Genomic DNA, 18,245 nt, shown 5'->3' with positions numbered 1-18,245 from the left:
TACAAATTTACCTTTCTATGTCTGTTTTTTTTCTCCATCAAGGAACTTAGAAATTCATGTCTAATTTGTTCATTTTCATTTTTGTGTTGTATTCTATTTGTATTATATTTTATTGCCATGATTTATTTGTCCGTTTTATAACTAATGGGCATTTATATGATGCCTCAATTTGAGCATTTACATGACTCCTCAATTTCAGCTATTAAGGACAGTAGTAATATATACATTATTGCATTTATATTCTGTCACACATGTACGAAAAATTCTCTAGTATAACAAGGAGAAGTACAATTAATGGGTCTTAGGATATACATCTTCACCTTAAATGCATAATGCCATACTCTTGAACAAGGTTGTTTTACCAGTACATACCAGTAATCTAAGAAATATAGTATGAAAATTTCTATTATTTCAGATCATTTCCAACATTAGAAGAATCACACTAATATTAACACTATTATATTTGTACGAGTGGCTTGGTGCATGAAATTTATGCATGCGGGGGATGGGGAGTTGTTCCTCAGCCTGGCCAGCACCCTCTCCAATCTGAGATCCCTCTCATAATCCAGGACTGCTGGCTCCTAACTGCTCACCTGCCTGCCTGCCTTCATGCCGGGAGCCGGTCCATCCTTGCTGTTTCAAAGGACCTGGCATATATGGCATACTGTTCTTAATATGTTTGCTCACCTTGGCACTATGTGTTTTAACCAAGGTCTCCTCTCTGAGAAAGGTTGTTTCCCCAGGTAGGGATTTTCCCCTGAAGTTAGGGAGGGAATAAAACCCCTTAACTAAGTGCCAGGCGGGTAATTAATCACTTTAACTACGAACAATCATGCTTAAGCTACATAATCTTTACTCCCTGGAATGGAGATAAGAAACGCCCTAACCTTTGTAATAGAGATTGAGAGGATTGAATCAACTGGTATAAATACAGTTGTAACAAGACAGCAAGAGACAGAAGGAGACAGAGAGAGACAGAAAGAAGACAGAACCTACACAGAACCTACAGACAGAAGAACTTCGCTGGAGAGAACATGGCAAAAGATCCTGGACTGAACCTGACTATAGAACATGGCAAGAGAACCTGACTAGAACCTGGTGACTGAACCTGGCTGGAGAACCTGGACAGAACCTGGCTACAGAACCTGGCTACAGAACCTGGCTGGAGACCCTGACAAGAGAACCCGGCTATGCTGATCAACTGAACGCTGTCTCCGTGTCATTCCTTCTTCGCCGACTCCGTCCACACCTTTGGGGACCCCTGGACCCGCTGGGGTTGGACCCCGGCACCTTCACCCCTAACCACTCTGCCTGCCGGCCTGCTCACCTCTAACTGCCTCCCCCTGCTGGTCTGCTCGCCTGCAACTGCCCTTCCCTGCTGGCCTGCTCCCCCCCAACTGCTCTCCCTGCAAGCTGTTCACCCCTCCTACTCCCCCGCTGTCCTGATCATCCACAACTATCCCCCTGACAGCCTGGTTGCCCTCAAATATAGACCCCCACCCCTCCTGGCCTGATCACCCTAACTGCCTCTGCCTTGGTCCCGCCACCAAAGCTTTGTCCGGAAGGATGTCCAGAAGGTCTCCTGGTCTAATTAGCATATTACCCTTTTATTAGAACAGATAAAGTGTTATTACATTTAAACTTTACAATTCTTTTTTTATTCTACTTTCAAATGTACCTTTAGTGAGAAAAATTTGTGTTACATTTTCCCTTTCGGTGACTGTAATTTTATATACAGTCGTTCACATTGCATTATATATTGTTTATACATTTATCAGTATTTCATTATACACTTTTATAATCATACTTCATCAGATCTAAAATACTCCACTGTTACCAGAAACTGTTAATATACTGGAGACATGCCCCTTAGTAAAACATTATGTCATATAACTTTCAAGAAAATATAATTACTTAAGGGCATGTTGTAAGGAAATTTTAGTGCCATTTAACAAACCCTGATATACACAAATGCTGAAAGTTTTCTATCAAGTTATTTTCCCATAGAATGCACAAGTTTTTTAAAATTCTGTCTATAAAGTTAAACTTGTGCTTTTCTCAGAGAATGTAAGCGCCACAGTAGCCTCAAGGCGATCTGTCTTAGCTTGCTGTTTCCCAAAATTATAATAAAAGAGTGGCCTGAGAGAAAGGTAGCTGAAATCATCATGACAAGCATCTTGACCTGAAATGTCAGTACCTTAGTGGAGATCCAACTTGCTGTTAGAATAGAAATAATGTAAATTATAAAGAGGAGGAGGAAGGCTGTCACCATCTTCATGGCCCTTCTATGGGCCTCTGTGCTTGAGTCGCCTGACACTGTCAGGTTGAGCTGAAAATTCTTGGTGTGTCTCACCAAGGAAAGAAATAAAAGAAGCAAAGAGATCAGGGATAGAAAGAATGGAATAATATAGGACAAACTAAAAGAAAGAAGATTTTTAAGATAGAGCATTTCATTTACTTCTAACTGCAAACTCATATTCATTTCATGTACCGCATAGGTATTCAACCACAATTCACTAGCAGCATCATGCATTAAGAGGTTAAGAGACAGTAGGAAGAAAGACCCCAGGAAAAGCAGAAGAACCACCCTGTTGACTCTCCACTTCAGCCACATGAAAAAGGAGTGGGAGAAATTGGCGATCTTAAGGAAGTAGAAAATGCTGAGGCAGGTGGCAATCCAAGTACTTAGGTGATTAGTTAGTACCCAAAGAATACTAACCACCTTTGCTAGTTTAAAAGTAGCATACAGATGTGGAGCTAGCCCCATTGTAAGTGACTCCAATAGTGTTAGCAACAGTTGAATGATTCTGGCCAGAGCCAAGCTGGTGAGGATGAAATCAGCTGAGGACACTTTCCCAGTCCTGAACCATTCGCTGCAGTTCACCAGTCCGATAAACCCATTTCCTAGCACTCCTAAGATGAGTATTCCTGTTGCCACAACCAGAATGGAGACCTTCATTCCAATGGACATCTGTAAAAGACTGCTTCTGATGGTGTGCCTCAGCTAACGCTTTTTAGTGAATCCGTTGCAGATGGACATCCATCTGTGATGCTTTCCATAAATATTTTCACCAGAATTCCAGAAAATACATCCAAAATTCTGCTTTGTGATATAGTTCCAGAGACCTTCACAAAAGCATAGTGCGTTCTATTTGTATTGTAATTCCAATGCTAAACCGAACAGTTCTGTTAAGACATACACGTTTCATGAATACCCATAGTTTCCTTACAGTCAGCTACTATATAAATGCAAATTATGTCCTCTTATCTTGACACCAGCTGTAAATTTTCATTTGTGCCACTGACTAAATGGTGATGTAAAGTAAACATGCAAATCTGAGAGAGATTATTTTACACCAATGTGTATTTTATCTCCTTGGAACATAAACCTAAATGCAAATATTTTAAATTTTGAATAGTAATTGCTAGGAGGAACACTTTTATATAATTCTGTTATTATTAGTTACTTATCAATAAGATTCTTGTACATACCAAGTATTTTTGTTGATGCAATTCAATTTACATAAATAATTTATTACAATTATTTCTAGTTCAAAAACCACACCCAAGTCCTAGAACAAATAACTAAAAATAATCACAGAGAAATATTATAGAAGCTAAATCAGAACTTACCAGCAAAGTATACCAGGAATATACACAAGGCAGCTACAAATGCTATAATGCAAATCAATGATAGTTTTATGAAGACAGAAATATTTAGTGGGAACTTGAATTATTTAGAATTTATGAAGAAATACAGAAACAAATTCAAGACTAATGTAAAGGCATGTAGAATTATCAGTGACATGAACAAGTATGACTCCTTTCTAAACAGATGATATTTTTGTTTTACAATACTTTATTGGCTTTTCCATCGAAAGCTTTCTAAGTGCTCTCCATGTCCTAAATGTAATGTCTTCATCTTTCTGGGCAATAGAGTGACTATGTATTTCAGACTCCCTTACAGATGGTGTGGCAAAGTGAATAATGTTGATCAATGATTTGTGAGTGACAATTAAGTCACCAGAGCACCATTTATAGGCCCACCTCCCAAATATCCCACACACATGCTCCCCCATATATCTACCTTCTCCCTGCTCTCTGGAATGGCCATGATTCCAAGGCGATCTTGAAAGCCACATGTTTAAGATGGCATACTTGTCATCAGCCTTCTTCACTGGATAACAGTGTAGAGGAGGCTCTTCAAACACATCAAGACTGCTAAAAAGCAGCACAATATTTAGATTATGTATGAAGCACTTTACGTTTTGGAGCCTATTGGTGACTGCTGTTCATTCACCCCGTCTAAGGCAATAGTTGGAAACAACTACTTGGAGGTTTGTTAAGAGGCATTTGAATGTTGAAGAAGCAGAACCAGGAAGTCTATGCCATCTGCTGATTTCGTGAGAGGGTTTGATTTTATTTGTTTTCCAGATCTAATGTGGTTTATTCATGCATTTATTTAGTATTTAGAACATCGTTTTCTCCAACTATCCCATGGGCTGGGTTTTATGTCCTGGGGACTTAGCAGGAAATAGGAAAGACATCATCCCAAATTATATTTTTTATATTCTACTGGAGCAGACAGGCAATGCAATGCAAAACAAATCAATAAGTCAGTTCTATGCAAGACATACATTCAGGTATAAATAATATTGTGAAGATTTCATAATATTAAACTTTTAGTTGTTAAACAAGTTTATACATTTCATTATTATAATAGAACTTGCTACCAAAGTTCCGTCAACACTCTTTTAGTTTCATCATTTTGCATAAGATTATAATAAAAACAGATTATGAAGACAATTTTAATAATTATGACATAGACATCATGGATATCAATTTTCATGTGTGCATAAAGGTCATTGACTTAAATGTACTACAATTATATACTACACTTATTGTCAGCATATACTTAAGATCAGAAAATTTTGACTCCCTTTTTCCGAAATTTAAAGGGAATGTTTAAGTAGCAAGGTTGAGAAGAATACTAGCAGTTCAGAGACCCAAGCATGGTTTAGAGTAAACTAAATAAATTGACATTATTTTTTTATTTCTTTATTTTTGTCATTGTTGTTGTTGTTAATCTTAGCTGAAGGATGGAAAGGAGACAGAGAGTGAGAAACAATGATTTGAGAGGGACACATCAATTGGTTGCCTCGGCATGCACCCGGACCCAAGCTAGGCCAGGGAAGGAGCCTGCAACCTAGGTACGTGCCCTTGGAATCGGCATGCAATAAACGGTGCTGTCTCTCCAGAAACCAGGATTCACAAGTGCAGGAAGCAAGGGGTGAAAATGTGTCACCACTCACTATGGCCCCTAGGAACCCAGTAGCAAAATTTGTTTCCTCCTCCTATGACCTTATGTTCTGCTGGCCTGGAAGTCATTGTACAAAGTGAGGAGCTATTCTACCAGGAGATACAACAATGATTTTATCAAACTGGAAATAAGACTGCCATCCAGCCATTTTGTACTCCTTAGGCCTCTGAATCAACAGGAAAAAGGGAGATACTGTATGGGCTGGGGTAATTGATCTTGGCTCCCAAGGTGAAATTGAACACCATTCCCTTAGGTGTCCTAGGATTCATATTGGAAAACAATCTTTAATTTGTCTTCTATCAATCATCCTCTATGGGGAAACTAAATAAAACACATAACAGCAATCACTTCAAGAAAGCATTTTTATTTTTATTAGTGTCAATAAGGAAATGTATCCACACCCTTCTCTTCTCAAACTTTGGTCACAAAATAGATATATTCATGAACTACTCACCCTCTAGTAATTTGAAAGAAACTGGTCATGGATGTCTCATGGTGACATTTTCGTTGATGGCAGCCTGTCTATTTCTGTGCCATTACCACAGGTTTTCATTATAGGGAAAGTTAAGGAGCAGAATTTGATTACAAAATATATTGAAGAACGCAGCCTCTGCCTAGGAGGAGGGCACCACAGCGATGCTCTCCCATCCCCTACCCCACTCCTCCACACACACATCTCATTTTCTCTTCTGCCTTCGCCCTGGTGCCCACAGAGGATGAGGGTCCACCACCTTTGCCAGAGGCAGGAGCTCCTGGCTACTCATGTTCTTGGTCCCCTGAGGTGGAGTCAGGCACAACCTGGGCCACTTGAGGGTTCCCTTCTGTGAGGAGGATGAGTATGTGGAAGAGGATGAGGAGCTGGAGGAAAAAGAGAAGTAGGAGGAGAAGGAAGAGATGAGCCACATCCCGCTGAGGCTGGAGGAGCATGGGAAAGAATCCAAAGATAAGGAAGAACCCTTAAGAGCAGATTGATCCCTCTGAACTGATCCTATTCATCTTGTGTTCTATTTGCGAAGTTTCCTTAACAGATGCAACTACTTTTAAAGAATGTGTTAGTACATGTTGTATAACCTGCATTGTAAGACATTTTTAATATAGTAACAGATGTCCAAAATGCAGCACAGTAGTTCATGAGACACAACCTCTTTATAACATAAGGTTGTATTGACAGTTACAAGACATAGTGTACAAATTAGTAATCAATCTAGAAGAAAAGAAAAAAAAAGTAAATGCATGAGTTTATAAAGAAAGAGGTATAGAAGTTCCTCAACCTGCTTTTCCATAACCAGTCCCTTCAAGCAAAAGAAGATCTAAGAAAGCCTTAGAATCAGTGTTTCAGATTTCACCTGACCTTGATATGTCTTTATTACTAGAATTCATTGGTGCTAATGAAGGCACAGGATACTTTAAGTCAGCGGTTCTTAACCTGTGGGTCACGACCCCTTTGGCGGTCAAATGACCCTTTCACAGGGGTCGCCTAAGACCATCCTGCATATCAGATATTTACATTATGATTTACAACAGTAGCAACATTACAGTTATGAAGTAGCAACGAAAATAACTTTATGGTTGGGTCACAACATGATGATCTGTATGTAAAGGGCCAGAAGGTTGAGAACCACTGCTTTAAGTGATTAGAAATAAAGTTTCTCCAAGTTTCAGGAAAAGCTGCTGGGACTGACCAGAAGACCCTGAGCAATGGATGAATATATTGCTCTGACACACATTTCTGTGGAAGAGAAGGAAAAGGGGATATTGGCTTTAGCGACTATGCAACCTGGATTGCCTGCCTCCTTAGGCTTTCATTGTAACAACAGCTTGAACTAAAATTAACCTCTAGATACAATCACCAGGGTAAGCATTTTTGAGAAATCACATGTGTTTGTAGTTTCCTTTAAAAAAGGACGAGTCTAAGTAAACACTTGGGGGCTCAGACTTGTTTGGAAAGTCAAGGCACGGGCAGCCACCATCTCCCAACTCCTGCCCCAAGCCCCCCCGCCCCCGCCACTCCCCCCGCTTCGCTGGCTGCAAAACACAGATGAAGGTGGTGAACTTGTTTGGAATGGTGGGTCAGCAAAGCGCCAATTTTGTAGACTAATAAGAGAAACAAAGGGAATTATAATGACAGCAATGGTTAATCTAATTAAGAAGACAGGGTACTTACAAGTATTAAATCTATACTTCTAGCAAGGTGTAGGGACAGGATTATAAAGGGGAGGGGACTAGGGTGAGGAAGGTAGCTATGTGAAGGCCTGGGGTCTGTAGACATCAGCTATTGTCTGGTGATGAGATGATGTTGACAAGATAAGGCTTTGACTCCTGGTGGGCCAGTTTGACCATACTTATCGGTTCTGCTTGTTGGACTCACAGCTGAATTATCTCACTAATTACTTCATAGAGGCCTTGAAAAGAAAACTTTATGAGAAAGTTAACCACATATATCTGTGTGTGTGTGTGTGTGTGTGTGTTCTAAGATTTAAAATAATGATTACTTTTCAGATTAATTCATGTGCTCTATCTATTAGATTTATTATTCAGTATACTTATACCGTAGGTCCTTGGGTTATGTGGGAGATCCATTCCTACAGTGCGATGTAATGCAATATTTGATGTAAGTCGGAACCAACCTACATCACACACATGGAGCACACACAGCAGAAATAAAGTGAAACAGTAAAAAAAAATTCCGGACCTTTACTTGTGTTAAATAAATAATAAAAAACATAAAGCACATGTATATACGTCAAAATGACAGAACTATTTTTTATATAAATAAATGTAGATGGCTATGTAACCACGAAACAAGGTACGTCGAGTCCAATGTACCACAAGGACAGCCTGTAATGCTTTTTTTGATTTCTCTTCATAAACCTTCTATGACTTTTATAAACATTCTTATAACTTTTACAATTATTCTTTATTCCTACTCTATTTTCTTTTCTTGATTTTATATTCAATTATTTATATCCCTTCTTACAATTTTTACTTCCTCAACTCTAGTTCTTCTTTAATTGTACAGACCCTCTGCAAGTTATACACACCTTCTGTAACATACACATACCCTTATAGTTTGTCTACTTCACTTTCTTTTCCCTTGATCTCCGTACCTTCTATTACATGAAAACTATAAATTCCTTCTAATTAGCTTGAGGAAAGGTTAGTTCTACACAGGCTCCTCTATTCCCAGCTTCAGAGCATTTGGAGTGGTGAAAAGTATGTCTCAGAGTTCTACCTATTTCTCCTCTAGTTGGCCTAGAATCCTTGCTCTGCTCATGTCTGTCTAACTGCCTACTGTATTCCCTCAAGGATCTTGGCTCTGAATTCTTTCAGGGAAAGGGGATGCTGGATTTCTTTTGTAACTGCTTCGTGCTGAAGCAGGTTGAAGGTTTCTCTCAGAGCAAAGAGATCCTTGCTCTCTGTCAGAGGGACAATGAGGCCTGGGCACAGAGTGGGTGGCAATGGTGCCTAGAGGTAGTACTCCTTAGGTGCATGTAGGGCTTGTAATCAGGTGGAGACAAACTGTGATAAAAAATTCAGCATTTTTGGGCAAAACTTAGAACAGTTTCTAATAATTTCCTGTTGAAGCAATTTTTCTCCCTAAAATCACCCGTATTTTTATTAAAGACTAATTTACCTACTATAGTAAGTCTAGTTGTAATTTGGCCCAATTGTTTGCATAAACACAACAAGAATAACAGTTGATTACACAGGCTATTTTTGTTTTTAAAAGTATGCTTTGCTGGAATCTCATGGGAAAGTTTACTCCCAGGGCAAAGAAGCCAAGCCACACAGCTGCCATCAGGCTTTGCCTGAAATACCTATAGAATTGGGGTGCATTCCTCAAGTTGAGGTCCCTACAGGTGTCTTGGGGTTTCTTTCATGCCATCTCTCAGGAAAGCAACCTTCGTTCCTTTCCTGGAAAGACTGCCATGAACCACATGACCAAGCTAGGTACCAGGCTATTTATCTAAGGGGCTTATCAGCTCCAAAGTGATCTTTATTCCTTAGAGCTCTCTGGTGACATCCAGAGTCCTGGCATGTCTCTCTGTTGTGAAATATCAAGACATGATATTTCAGCAAAGTTTTCGTTAATAAAGATGTAATTGAAAACTGACTTATGTTCTATTATGAAGAAATCAGATTTTGATTGCATTCATGCAAACATAATTACTATGAGAATAATAATAACCAAAACTATAATTATTTTTCAATCATCTACTCCTATAATCAACTTCTTTTTCTCTTGATGTTTCTTGCCAGCATTTCTGTAAATTTAGATACTCTGTAGAGTTATAATAATTTTTAACCAATTTGAGGGGATGACCTGAAAGTTTATTCTTAGAGATACGTAGCTTAAAATAAATCAGAGTCTTTCTATGGATCCCTCAGAAGATGTAACTTTTTAAAATGTATTATAACAAAACAGTGACTGTCTCCGAATGAGAAGAAATATAAAATGATATAGTTATTGATTTGATTATAATGTAAATAACATGGCATCCTATCTTTTCTGCAAAACACAATATTTCACAATATTATAACTTATAACAATTAGTTGTAAATGAAAGCATATTAGAATATATTGAATGTGCATATGTAAATAGAATATAATTATTATTTCTTTATTTGACAGAACTTCCCATATACCTTAAGTATAAAATTTCCATCATAAGAAGTGAAAGCACATCTTATATTTTGCACCCAGGGGAGGTAGTCAAACACATTATATTATTATTAAACAGTATTAAGTAATTTATTCCTTTAAAGTAATCAAGTTCCTGATTAGCATAACATAACTTTTAATAATATATTTAAAAACTTTGCTTTTGGGAAAATACAGGAAAAACCTTTTTTCCTCCTTACTTTCAGAAGTTGGCTTATTTTTACACTGGAAAATATACTCACATTCCTAAGAAGCATAACTGAGATAGTGAATTCCTTAGCTGAGAAATAGTTCCCTTGAACTTGGAAATCCCAAGAGTGCGCCGATGACTTATTGCACAGTTACTTTCATTTTCTTACTCTTAGTTTTCAAGGGTTCCATTGTGTTTTGTTACATTCCTGGTTCCTCACAGAGGGAACCACTTGCTGGGACTGACCAGCTGACTTTGAGCGATGGATGAATAGATTACTCTGACACATGTTTTTTGAAAGAGAAGGCTAAGGGGCTATTTGGCTTTAGGGACTAACCAGCCTTGATTGCTTGACTCGCTTAGGCCTTTATTGTAACAACAGCTTGAACTAAAATTCACTATTAGATACAATCAGCAGGGTAAGCATCTCTGAGAAAACACATGTGTCTGTAGTGTCCTTTAAGCAAGGACGTGTCTACGTAAACTCCCCGGGGCTCAGACTTGTTTGGAAATGTCAAGGCAGGGGCAGGTGCCTTCAGCAACTCCTGTCCCATGCCTCCCCACAACTATTGGGCATGTAGAAAACTTTCTGAGAAGAAAAATGGGTCTTGACCTAGTTAGTCAGGTAAAATCATTTCTGACCATCACTTGTTGGAGCAATACAAACTCTAAGGGAAATTCCACGTGCAACAGGTGATACAGCAATGCAGGCTAGTTGACCTAGAGTAGATCTGATGGTCTATTGGTCAAACATAGACAGTCTTTATTCATTCATTCTGGTCTTGTGGTTTCTCCTCTGAAAACTACTTGAAGATTCTGAGAGTATCAGGAGGGAGGAGAGAAAGAAAATAAAGTGGCTTCTCAATGTTATTTTGCATCTCACCAAAAATATTTACCCAACGTAATTGCTGCCATTTTGTGCTAAGACATAATATCTATTTTCAGCACCAAGCAACATATTTATAAGTACAACTTGGAATGATAGAATGCATCTGTTTTCGGAGCGATTATGTACAAAAAGCAGAGATACCTCAGGAGGGAAATTTCTAAGTACTGAATTTTTAAAGTTCTTGTGATTTCAAATACTTTGATAATGATTTTGCTTCCTAATCTTTGATGTGAATCAGTAACTACTTTCTTCATTGAGCCATAGCCTTTTTAAGTTGGAGGTGTGGATTCACTCTCTGGGATGGTATCAGTATGGCAGGAGAGAAGTATGCTTTTGAAATGAAGAGTCAAAGCCAGACTTTGTTAAACTGTACAGACTGTGCCCCTCTGACAAATTCCCAAAATATCAGCCACTTTTGTGTGTTACCTTCATATTTTAAACTTGCATCGTTTTTTGTTATTGTTTACTTCTAAAAGAGATGTTATCATTATTCTGTGTGAAGAGACTGTCTCCTATATGGTTAATGGTCAGTACCAAAATCCTTCAGTACAATACTTTATTAACATAAAAATTGTGTGTGTGTGTATATATATATATATATAATTAAAATATAAATACATCAATCAAAGAGACACAATCTATTCCATGAGTAATTTTTTAGGAGTCATTTTGCATTTACTTTATTTCTAATGTTAGAAATGGATCTCAGTAGCTCAATTCCATGAGTTTAAGATCATCTATGAATAATTTGCTCAAGAAATACATTTAAAATGAAAGAACATTCCAATTCTAAAGCTTTTCACTTGATTTTATCTTTGCTCATTATTAACATAATTTAGATACAATGATCATTAAGAAATACTCTACACATTGCCCAATTTATGTCAATATATGTGTGTAAACATTTGATATAAATCATTAAATAATATAACAGGATGATGATGATGATGGTGGTGGTGGTGGTGATGATGATGAAGCAGTTAAATGGGAGATCTCTGATGGTTGTGACTTCATAAAGTTTTCTAAGAGAGAATTCACTCTAATAAAAGAACATTACCAATATATTCCATGGTCTTATGAAATGTAATTTTCAGCATCAGGTCTAACTTGAAAGAACAGCATCACCTAAAACTTCATGAAGAGTAAGTTATAAATAAAATATTTCTGATTACATATTTGCTATTTTTTACTGCATTATCAAATTAAGGCACTGTGAATCAAACAAAAAGAACTTTGCTGGTAAAGAATTTTTATATAAAATGCATATAACCTCTATATAAAAATACAGTATAGGAACTGTATTCAATATTTTAATAGCATTATTAGCAAGCTAACTTCTCTTCTCTGCTTATTCCATGCCCAGATACTGTCATTAATCTGAATCGTTTTATTACAAAAATTGCACTACATATGTACATTTTCAAACACGATACTAAATATGTATTTAGTTTTTACAAATTCACCTTTCTATGTCTCTATATATTTTCTCCATCACAGAACTAAAAAATTTATACGTCTAAATTGTTCATTTTCATTTTTGTGCTGTATTCTATTTTGTCCAGATTCCATGATTTATTTGTCCATTTTATAACTAGTGGGCTTTTATATAATTCCTCAGTTGGAGCATTTACATGACTTCTCAATTTCAGCTATTAAGAACAGTAGTAACATTCACATTTTTGCGTGTATATTCTTCCACACATGTATGAATAATTCTCCAGTATAACAAGAAGGAGTACAGTTAACTGGTCTTAGGATATGCATCTTCACCTTAATTGCATAAAGCCATACTCCTGAACAAAGATGTTTTACCAATATATACCAGTAATCTAAGAAATATAGTATGAAAATTCCTATTATTTAGATCCTTTCCAATATTAGAAGCATAACAAAATATTAACACTTTTATATTTATATAACATATAATTACACTTAACCTTTACAATTATTTTTCAATTATAATTTCAAACTTCTCTTTAGTTTGCAAAATTTGTGTTACCTTTTCCATTTTGGTAACTGTAATTATATATACAGTTATTCATATTGCATTGTATCTTATTTATACATTTATTAATATTTTATTTTAGACTTTTATAACCATATTTCATCAGTTGTCAAGTACTCTATTGTTACCAAAAACTGTTAATACACTGGAGACATGCCTTTAGTCAAATATTATGTCATATCACTTTAAGAAAATATAATTACTTACAGCATGTTGTACAGAAATGCTAGTGCTATTTAACAAACCCTGATATAAAGAAATGCTGAAGGTTTTCTATTAAGATATTTTCCAATAGAATGTACAAGGTTTTTTCAAATTCTGTCTATAAAGTTAAACTTGTGATTTTCTCAGGGATTGTAAGTGCACAGTAGTCTCAAGGCGATCTGTCTTAGCTTGCTGTTTGCAAAAATTATAAGAAAAGAGTGGCCAGAGGGAAAGGTAGCTGACAACACTGTGACAAGCATTATGAACTGATATGTCTGTACATTAGTGGAGATCCAAATTGCAGTTAGAATAGAAATAATGTTAATGATGAAGAGGAGGAGGAACGTTGTCACCATTTTCATGGCCCTTCTATGGGCCTCTGTGCTTGAGTCCACCGAGCCCGTCAGGTTGAGCTGAAAATTCTTGGTGTGTCTCACCAAGGACAGAAATAAAAGAAGCAAAGAGATCAGGGACAGGAAAAAGGGGATAATATAGGTCAAAGTAATAATAAGAAGAGATTTAACAGGAAACATTTCATTTGCCTCTAACTGTAAAGTCATATTTACTTCATGTACCCTGTAAGTATTCAACCACAATTCACTAGAAACAACACGCATTAAGAGGTTAAGAGACAGTAGGAAGAAAGACCCCAGGAAAAGCAGAAGAACCACCCTGTTGACTCTCCACTTCAGCCACATGAAAAGGGAGTGGGAGAAATTGGCGATCTTAAGGAAGTAGAAAATGCTGAGGCAGGTGGCAAACCAGATAGTTAGATGGTTAGTTAGTGCCCAAAGAATAGGAACCACCTTTGCTAGTTTGCCAGTAGCATACAGATGTGGAGCTAGACCCATTATAAATAAATCCAAGAGTGTTACCAACAGTTGAATGATTCTGGCCACAGCCAAGCTGGTGAGGATGAAATCAGCTGAGGAAACGTTCCCAGTCCTGAACCATTCGATGAAGTTCACCAGTCCAATGAATCCATTTCCTAGCACTCCTAAGATGAAGATTCCTGTAGCCACAACTAGAATGGAGACCTTTATTGCAATTGACATTGTTATAAGAATGTTTCTAATGTTGTGCCTCAAGAAAGCTTTATAGTGAAACAGTTGCAGATGGACATCCATTTATGATGCTTTCCATAAATATTTTTACCATTATTCCAAAAAGTACATACAAAATTCTGCTTTGTGATACAGTCCAAGAGAGCTTCATGAAAGAATAGTTCATTCCAATTGTATTGTAATTCCAGTGCTAAACTGAAAAGTTCTCTTAAGACACTCACTTTTCATGAATACCTGTAGTATTCCTTATAGTCAACTACTATATAAACATAAGTGTTGTCCACTTATCTAGACACCAGCTGCAAATTTTCATTTGTGTCATTGACTGAGTGGATGAAGTAAAATATGTAAACATGTAAATATGAGAGAGATTATTTTCCTCCTATTTGTAGTTATATCTCCTTGGAACATAAACCTAAAAGCAAATATTTAAAATTTTGAATAGTAACTGCTAGGAGGAAGTTTTTATATAATTCTGTTATTATTAGTTACTTATCAATAAGATTCTTGTATATATCAAGTATTTGTGTTGATGCAATTTAATTTACATAAATAATTTATTGTAATTATTTCTCATTCAAAGACCACATCTAAGTCCTAGAACAAATAACTAAAAATAATCACGGAGAAATATTATAGAAGTTAAATCAGAACTTACCAGCAACGTATACCAGGAATATACACAAGACTTTCATAACCATACTTTATCAGGTCTCAAAAGTCTACTGTTACCAGAAACTGTTAATTCAGTGGAGACTTGTCCTTTAGTCAAATATTATGTCATATCACTTTAAGGAAATATAACTATTTTAAGACATGTTGTAAGGAAACTTTGGTGCTGTTTAACAAACCCTGATATAAAGAAATGCTGAAGGTTTCTATTAAGTTATTTTCCCATAGAATGCAAAAGGGTATTTCAAATTCTGTCTATAAAGGCAAAGGTTTTGCTTTTCTCAGAGAATTTAAGTGCCACAGTGGCCTCAAGGCAATCTGTCTTAGCTTGCTGTTTCCAAAAATTATGAGAAAAGAGTGGCCTGAGGGAAAGGTAGTTGAAATCACTAAGAAAAGCATCATGACTTGGTATGTCTGTACCTTAGTGAAGATCCAAGTTGCAGTTAGAATAGAAAAAATGTTAATGATGAAGAGGAGGAGGAACGTTGTCACCATTTTCATGGCCCTTCTATGGGCTTCTGTGCTTGAGTCCCTTAAGCCCGCCATGTTGAGCTGAAAATTCTTGGTGTGTCTCACCAAAGACAGAAATAAAAGAAGCAAAGAGATCAGGGACAGGAAAAAGGGGATAAGATAAGTCAAACTAAGAAGAAGAAGACATTTAATATAGAACATTTCATTTGCCTCTAACTGCAAAGTCATATTTATTTCATGTACCCTGTAGGTATTCAACCACAATGCATTAATAGCATCACGCATTAAGAGGTTAAGAGACAGTAGGAAGAAAGACCCCAGGAAAAGCAGAAGAACCACCCTGTTGACTCGCCACTTCAGCCACATGAAAAAGGGGTGGGAGAAATTGGCTATCTTAAGGAAGTAGAAAATGCTGAGGCAGGTGGCAAACCAGATAGTTAGATGGTTAGTTAGTGCCCAAAGAACTGTAACCACCTTTGCTAGTTTACCAGTAGCATACAGATGTGGAGCTAGCCCCATTATAAATAAATCTAAGAGTATTACCAACAGTTGAATGATTCTGGCCATAGCCAAGCTGGTGAGAATGAAATCAGCTGAGGAAACTGTCCCAGTCCTGAACCATTCGATGCAGTTCACCAGTCCAATGAATCCATTTCCTAGCACTCCTAAGATGAATATTCCTGTAGCCACAACTAAAATGGAGACCTTTATTTCAACTGGCATCGTTATAAGAATGTTTCTAATGTTTTGCCTCAGTGAAAGCTTTATAGTGTAACAGTTGCAGATGGACATCCATTTAGGATGCTTTCCAGAAATATTTTTACTATAATTCCAGAAAGTACATCCAAAATTCTGCTTAGCGATACAGTTCCAGAGTCCTTCATGAAAGAATAGTTCATTCCAATTGTATTGTAATTCCAGTGCTAAAATGAACAGTTCTCTTAAGACACACACATTTCATGAATAACAGTAGCATTCCTTACAGTCAGCTACTATATAAACATAAGTGTTGTCAACTTATCTAGATACCAGCTGCAAATTTTCATTTGTGCCACTGACTAAATGGGTGAGGTAAAATATGTACACATGCAAATATGAGAGAGATTATTTTCCACCTATTTGTATTTATATTTCCTTGGAACATAAACCTAAATGCAAATATTTAAAATTTTGAATAGTAATTGCTAGGAGGAAAGCTTTTATATAATTCTGTTATTGTTTGTTACTTAACAACAAGATCCTTGTATATATGAAGCATTTTTGTTGATGCAATTTAATTTACATAAATAATTTATTGCAATTATTTCTAGTTTAAAGACCACACCCATGTCCTAGAATATAGAACTAAAAATAATCGTGGAGAAATATTATAAAAGCTTAATCAGAAGTTATAAGCAAAATATACCAGGAATATACATAAAGCAGCTACATATGCTACAATGCAAAATTGACTATGGCTTTATGAAGACTGGAATATTTAGTGGGAACTTGAATTATTTAGAAGTTAAGAAGAAATACAGAAATAAAGTCAAGACTGATGTAAGGGCATGTGAAATATTCAGTGACATGAACAAATATGACACCCTTCTAAGCAGAAAAACTTTTTGTTTTACAATATCTTATTTGCTTTTCAACTGAAAGGTTTCTAAGTGCTCTCCAATATTCGTGTTCTAAATGAAATGTCTTGTCTACTTTCTAGCCAATAGAGTGACTATGTTCTTCAGACTCTCTTACAGATGGTGTATCCACGTGAATGATGTGGATCAATGTTTTGCGAATGAAAATTAAGTGCACCATTTACAGGCCCGCACCCAAATTACCTCCGACACATGCCCCCCCATACGTCTTTCTCCTCCCTGCTGTCTGCAATGGCCGTGATTTCAAGACAATCATGGAAGCCACATGTGTAAGATGGCATATTTGTGATCAGCCTTCTTCCCTGGATAACAGCATAGAGGAGGCTCCTCAGACATATCAGGACTGTTTACAAAGCAATTGGAAATTTAGACTATGTATGAGTCACTGTATTTTTGGAGCTTATTGACAACCGCTGTTCACTCACCGAGTCTAAGGCAGTAATTGGAACCAAGCACATGCAGATTAGTTAAGAAGCACTTGAATGGTGAAGAAACAGAACCAGGAAATCTATGCCACCTGCTGATTTTGTGATGGTTTTGATTTCACTGGTTTTCTAGATCTAATGTGGTTTATTCATGTATTTATTGAATATTTAGAACATCATTTTCTCCAACTATTCCATGAGCTGGGTTTTATTTCCTTGCGACTTAGCAGGAAACAGGAAAGACATTATCCCAACTAATAGACTCAGTGCATGAAAATCGTGCACATGGGGGGGCAGGGGTTCCTCAGCCTGGACTGCACCCTCTCCAATCTGGGACCCCTTAGGGGATGTCCGACTGCCAGTTTGGGCCTGATTGGGCCTAAACTGGTTGTTGAACATCTCTCTTAGAATCTGGGTCTGCTGGCTCCTAACCGCCACCCTCCTGCCTGCCTGATCGCCCCTAACCACTCTGCCTGCCTGCCTGATCGCCCCCAACTGCCTCTACCTCAACTCCGCTACTGTGGCTTTGTCCAGAAGGATGTCCGGAAAACATCCAGTCTATATGGTCTAATTAGCATATTACTCTTTTATTAATATAGATCTTCTACTGGGCAGAAAGGTGATAAAAAAATGAATAAATCAGATGTTTCATATATATACATGAAGGTATAGATATTATTGTTAAAATATCATAATATTACCATT

General features: G+C 37.0%; 1 protein-coding gene and 1 pseudogene across 2 annotated transcripts in view; one reads left to right on the top strand and one right to left on the bottom strand.

Annotated features, from left to right (window-relative positions):
• The window catches only part of LOC308513977 (polycomb group RING finger protein 6-like), a 50,947-nt pseudogene that overhangs the window by 25,640 nt on the left and 7,062 nt on the right, over positions 1–18,245 (top strand). The gene's annotated exons all lie outside the window — the stretch shown is intronic.
• Positions 2,042–2,971, bottom strand: LOC308512463 (taste receptor type 2 member 42-like; the record flags this gene model as incomplete). The annotated part of the gene is made up of 1 exon (XM_081082202.1): positions 2,042–2,971. The coding sequence occupies one exon, from the start codon at positions 2,969–2,971 to the stop codon at positions 2,042–2,044; it is 930 nt and encodes a 309-aa protein (XP_080938328.1).

Source organism: Myotis nattereri (assembly GCF_964212035.1).
Source record: "Myotis nattereri genome assembly, chromosome: 2".
Classification (NCBI taxonomy): domain Eukaryota; kingdom Metazoa; phylum Chordata; class Mammalia; order Chiroptera; family Vespertilionidae; genus Myotis; species Myotis nattereri.
The sequence above is the reverse complement of the archived record's forward strand: the minus strand, read 5'-3'. Positions and strand labels throughout refer to the sequence as shown.